Source organism: Habropoda laboriosa, unplaced genomic scaffold (genome assembly GCF_001263275.1).
Source record: "Habropoda laboriosa isolate 0110345459 unplaced genomic scaffold, ASM126327v1 scaffold14, whole genome shotgun sequence".
NCBI classification, from domain to species: Eukaryota; Metazoa; Arthropoda; class Insecta; order Hymenoptera; family Apidae; genus Habropoda; species Habropoda laboriosa.
The window spans coordinates 666529-672411 of NW_017100137.1; the positions used below are offsets into that span (position 1 = coordinate 666529).

Here is a 5883-nt window from a genome sequence, read left to right on the forward strand (position 1 = left end):
TAAAGTCTACATCACTCCCTTTTTAGCCGGAAACAGTTGGACATTCTAAGCACATATGTGCTGCCACATCACGGATATTTTTGTTACTCTCAAATAGTTTACAGCAGAGATTTAAAATAGGATGTATAATTCAACATAGTATGCTTTCTCATATTTTTTTCACATTTATTATAATTTTCATTCTAATATTAGTAAAGTACTTTAATTTTTTAATTTTTCTATTTTAAATTTTATTCGTATCTAATAGATAAAATTACTTGAAGTACAAACATGCAATAATTAAAAAGATTTACGACTAAACATAAAATTTTTTCATAAACAATTTCTTATTTAAAATTCAAGGCAAAGTTTCAAAGGTATGCAAAAGATGGTAAGTACATATCTAATAAATCACCTATTGAAATTGCATTGTGGATGCAATGATTTTTTACTTTTTATTAGCTGGCTATTAGTAATTAAACCTAATTTGTAAATGTGTAAATCTTTATATCTATGTTAATTATTTTTAACTTCTTCACTTTTACAAATCACCAGTCAATATTCAATAATTAGATTATTACACATTGGAAATAAAGAATTATAAAAAGAAGAATTATAAAGAAGAATAATCTCATTGTAGCCAGCCGCGTACGTTTCAATATACATTGCAACACAACAGGTGGTAACAGCTGAGTCGTATGTGACAGAAGACAGTCCAACAACCTACTGTATACTCATAATAAAACCGGTTCTTTTGCATAATACATTTTTAAAACATTTAATTATTTTCTATTATTTCGAATGGAAATGTCATTTTGCAATGAAGTTTGTTTCTTTTTTATCACATCTCTCATAATACTTTTAATGAAAAAGAGAAAATATATAATCCTAACCTAATGCGAAAAGGTGAATACACAAGAGTATATATAGACTGCATTGTACGCTATAGAACATCGTTTATTATATAGATATATAGGTATATATATGTATACATATAGATGTATAGTACACATGAAAGTGTATGTACATACGTATACATATATATATATGTATATTCGAGCTGTGAGGTACGCGCTTGGTGCTACGGCGCATTTGCCAGTATCAACGGTCTGCGTTTATCGACTATCGTGTGTTCTATGGCAAATGCAATCCATTGACTCCAAGCACCAAAATTTACGTGGTTGTTTTCGTAAACGGTACCATAGTCAACCATGATGGATGTGCAGAACCAGTACAAAGGTAGGATAAGCATTTCGTTTCCTTTCTGTTGACAATCGAATAAAACACGTCCGAACGATTCGAGAGAACCGAAGACGGTCCAGTATGACAGTTACCACGAGCAAAACTGCAATTCGTTGAACCGTGTTTTCGTTTACTACGCTGTTCATCGCCACTCAATCACATTCCTTTCCCTTTGTTACATCTTTCAACTTATTCTATAAATTTGAATGTGGCGTCGATACGTACATATGTATATGTACTTTGACGGGCATTCGACCATTGGCGTACATTTTTGGAGGGAAGGAAGCTGTAAGCGTAGATGTGTAATAAATAAACGCGTGTTAATTGATCGAGCGCGTTTATTCATTGTTTATTCTATTAGATAAACGTGATTTATGTAATTGTAATAATAATTAATTGAGATCATTTCTGTTTTACCGACCTGCTTAGAACAACGATCAGAGACACAAGATGAACGGTATGAATTTAATCAATAACGAAATTTGTGTTTTCATCGAGACATTAATATGACCCCATTTATCACGTCGTGCAATACGATAGGAGTACATTTCGTTTCTGTTCATAAGCTTCCGTGTAGTGGTAATACGTATCCTGACTCTTTTTTATTGGAAAAAATGCAATGCATAAAATACTATCAAATTACAAATTATAAACTTTGAGTACTTGAAATTATTTTCACCAACTGTTGTTATGATTCTAAAATTAAAAATACTCTATTGATATAAATAATAATTAATGTCTGTAATTAAATTACTTTCAAATTTATGGCAAATTCAAAAATGTCAAAGGTGTCTTTTTGATACAAGTCGAATACGTTCACGAAAAAATTAAGGATGAACAATGATAATAATAAATCGTATAGAGATGGCATGAACAAAATAAACATTGGATGCATTGTTCTGCATTGAATTTTCCTCTGCACTGTTTCAATTAATTACATTTAAATTACACGATATACATCTCGTGATTGTATGCAAGGTAGACGTAATGCTTTGTAAATCGAACTAGCGTTCCAGATAAAAGTAGTATTCATAATCCATATTGTCCAACAGATTATTGCACCAATATGAATAGAATAAAATTATAATCGTACCGTTTGGATATAAATGCGAGCATAATAGGGTAAATTATGCGAGGGCAATGTTTGACCTTAATCGGATTAAACTATCACGTGCGATTCAATTTTCGAATCAAGTCATATAATAAATAGAATTTCTAGGTTGAAAACGACTTTAGTGAAATACAAGATGTCCATATAGATGTGAAAATATGATAGCGTAAAGGAACAAAATTCAAGTTTCATGGTCAGTTCAAAGTCCCTTTGCGTGTTTTTAAAAAACTGTACGTTGTTTTTTTTCCGTTTACGTTGTTATATCTCCTAGAAAAAATGAGAAGAAAATATTCCGTTTTTTTTTTTTTCGTATTTTATTAGGAATCCCAAAAATAAAGTTCACCGTTTATTTTCCTTCTGAAGTATGAATTTCTTATTCGTGCGAATTGCAATTAACGAATTCAATAGACGAAAAAAATAATTTCCTTTTTTATTATATGTCATACAATATTTTAATGTATCATACGAATTATGCAGTTATTTATGAATGGTATTCAATTTGACTTGCTGATGCTTCAACGTTACACTTCACCTTTAATTTCGCTCGACATTTAAGGAAGCTGTTTATATACTTAGCATTTGGATTACATGCTCCTTCTAACATAACTTACCTAAGCCTTTAACCCGTTTACAGAGTTTTATGTTTGCACAAGTAGTTAAAACACAAGATCATTCCTTTGTTTTCGTGAGAAAAAATGGTACAGAAATAATTCTTTGGAACAGAATTTTGTTTAATACATTTAAAGAACATATTTATTAATGAAGCGCAATAAAAAAATTCATACAAGTTTATTTAACATCTGCAAGTAAATATTAATGATTGATTAGTTACAAATTTCTATTGAAACGAAAGATGAACCTTTCGAGCACTTTAGTGATAATCGGGCACATGTTGATCAAACAAAAGGCTCACTAGATGACGTAATAGGAAGGTTAAACAAGTCATACGTTATAAAAACTTGTTCGATTATTTTTCGTTATTATACTAATTATTCAAATGAATTCGACGAATAATTGAATGTTTAAACAATATAAAATTCATATTAATAAGAATCATTAAAAGATTCTTAAATAATATTTTTCATAAAAAAATTGATTTCTCTTTTTCTGTATTTTACTTATATTCGTTTACATACATACATTACCAATATACACTTCGCAATTCGACGAACAGTGTTATTACAATTGGATGTATGAGAATGAAAGGTTTTTAATATTTTAGTATTTGACGAAAATGTTGGAATTAGACTGATAAAGAAATACTTTTACTTAGCTCGCGTATAAGGAAGTTAAACATTAGCATAGTGTGTAAAAGCGAAAGATACTGCAATCAGATCCGTTCGTGTAGAACTAGTACGATTCTACATGGAAAGCGTCAGATAATAAAGAGGATAGTGCAGAGGTCGGGGATATATTATCATCAATGTCAATGTCACGTTTTAATGTATTGTAAGAGGAATAGCGTGCATGTAGGTAGAACAAGTAATAAATTGAATGTTATAAAAACATCTCGTAATCGTATGTCTAGCACATTAGATCAATAATGCAATGTTACAATTATTCTAAATTTGCAGTGTCATATTTTTCATTTCGTTTAATTGCTGCTTAAAAGTCTTTTGTTTGCAATTGACAAATATTCACTCTTTTGACCAAGCAAGCATTAAAAATCAACTTTACAAACTTCGCTGCATGAATTAAGCGATCTTTAAAAAAAAGATGAAACAAAAACGTTTTAAACCTACGTGTTCATTTAACAATGATGGTTCATCTACAAATATATTCCGAAACAATTACATAAACAAGTACCGTCGAAGGAAAAATATCTTTGCTCTTTAAAAGTTTTAAAGCTATTTTGAAAGTGTTTTAAGTGTTTTAAGCCCTAATAAATACAAGACACTGTAATAGATATATTACACGAAATTAATAGCCTGGCAAGCTTTTGCAAAAACTCATATGTTTCTTCGGCATACAGTTTTATACAATAAATGTAATTTCCGAAATTATAATCTCTTGTGGAATAAAATGTCAGGAGTTTTAAAAGTTTCAAAAGCTACGAGTGGATGCAATAGAAGGTATAGTTCAGGTAGGTAGTGTAGAGGATACGTAACAGTATAATGCGCGTGATTCATGGGGTAAGGATAACGATGAACATTTTTTTTTCCATAGTTCTATCAAATAAAAATTAAACGATTACACTGAACGTTAAATCTTTATCTGCAAACAGTTTTTACCGTTTTACTATACCTTGGAAGGATCAAATTATTCGATAACACCAGCGATCGAAGTTCGATCTCTCGAAAGCATAAGAAAACATGGCCGAATATCGAATGTCGTTCTGTTTACAAGGGGGCAACGCCTTTCGCGGCGACCTAATGTTTGTATCGACTGGCAAAAAATTAAGTGACGCGAACAAAAAGGAGCGTAGTGGAGGGGCGATTATGTATTGTCTGAAGCATAGTGGAGAACGAAACAACACAGGCCCGGCCATTGTGTATCATTCGACGACGCGATACCATACGCGATGTCGAACGAGCGTGAAACGGAAAAGTGCACGTCTTGTAGACCTACGGGTACCAGTTTCGTGATGCCGCTACTCGAAACGCTGTTTCGACGAAAAGGTATACCGGAGACAAAGGCGAAAACACGCCTAGAAACGTGAGTCGAGTGTACCTCGCTTTCTGGAACCCTTCTCTCTCGAAATCCGCATTTTGTGATACATGCCGCGTGTGAGATCCTCGATCGTGTGTGAACGCGCTTTGTTGCAAGGAAACCTAGAGTTAACGCATGTAACATAGTATTAAGGGCAGTTTATATTTTCATGAACTTTACCATGGGATAAAGTTGCGATTGGAAGAATTCTTACCAGCGTAAGAATATTGTTGCGTGTGTATCCGATTTGTCGTAAAAATAAATTATTTTTGACAAATAAATTTTTGCCTGTGTAAGAATGTTGTAAAAAGTTTGTCTTTTAACAGTGTGTAGCTCTTAATTTTTGTTTTTTGATAAAGCGGTTGTTTTTGACAGTGACTTATGGTTTGTGGTTCTTTATCATTTTTATTTTTCTGAGATATAAAAGATCTGATTTGCCCGCCATTTATGAATATTTTGAACATGGAGAATTTGCATCTGCGCAATTCATAATGAGTAGAATGCAAGAAAAAATTAATGGGTTACAAAATTAATTTTTCATTGAGAGAGTAGTATCTGTGAAATAATTAATATTTTAATTGATGTTTATATGATTGAAAGATAAAATCAATTGAAAATATCAGTTAAAGTTATCAATATAGTAGTGCTGAATAATCTAGTAGTACATTAACGTGGTTGATTCAGTTTATTGGAAATTCGTATTGAATGAAACTTATATGTATATATTTATTGGTTATAAGGTTTGCTAAATGATTCTGTACATGACAGAAGAAATAGAGGGAAAGTGAGATAGTGAGACTTTAACCTCCATCAGTAGTGGCGTTGTGTAGTATTATTTGTATGCACTAATATGTAGCTCAAAATGAAATATTTTTATAATAATTTTAAACGGTCTCTATATT

The 5883-nt window shown here is 31.5% G+C and overlaps 1 protein-coding gene across 2 annotated transcripts in view; it reads left to right on the top strand.

Moving 5' to 3' along the window:
• Positions 1-1058: 1058 nt before the first annotated feature.
• LOC108579314 (fatty acid hydroxylase domain-containing protein 2) overlaps positions 1059-5883 on the top strand; it is a 10849-nt gene continuing 6024 nt past the window's right edge. The window contains exon 1 of one of the 2 annotated variants that reach the window (XM_017942831.1): positions 1059-1218. In XM_017942831.1, coding sequence (XP_017798320.1) covers positions 1191-1218 — 28 coding nt within the window. In that variant the 5' untranslated portion in view covers positions 1059-1190. Of the gene's footprint in view, positions 1219-4843; positions 4951-5883 lie in introns of those variants that run through there. The other variant, XM_017942824.1, reaches the window with a different exon arrangement.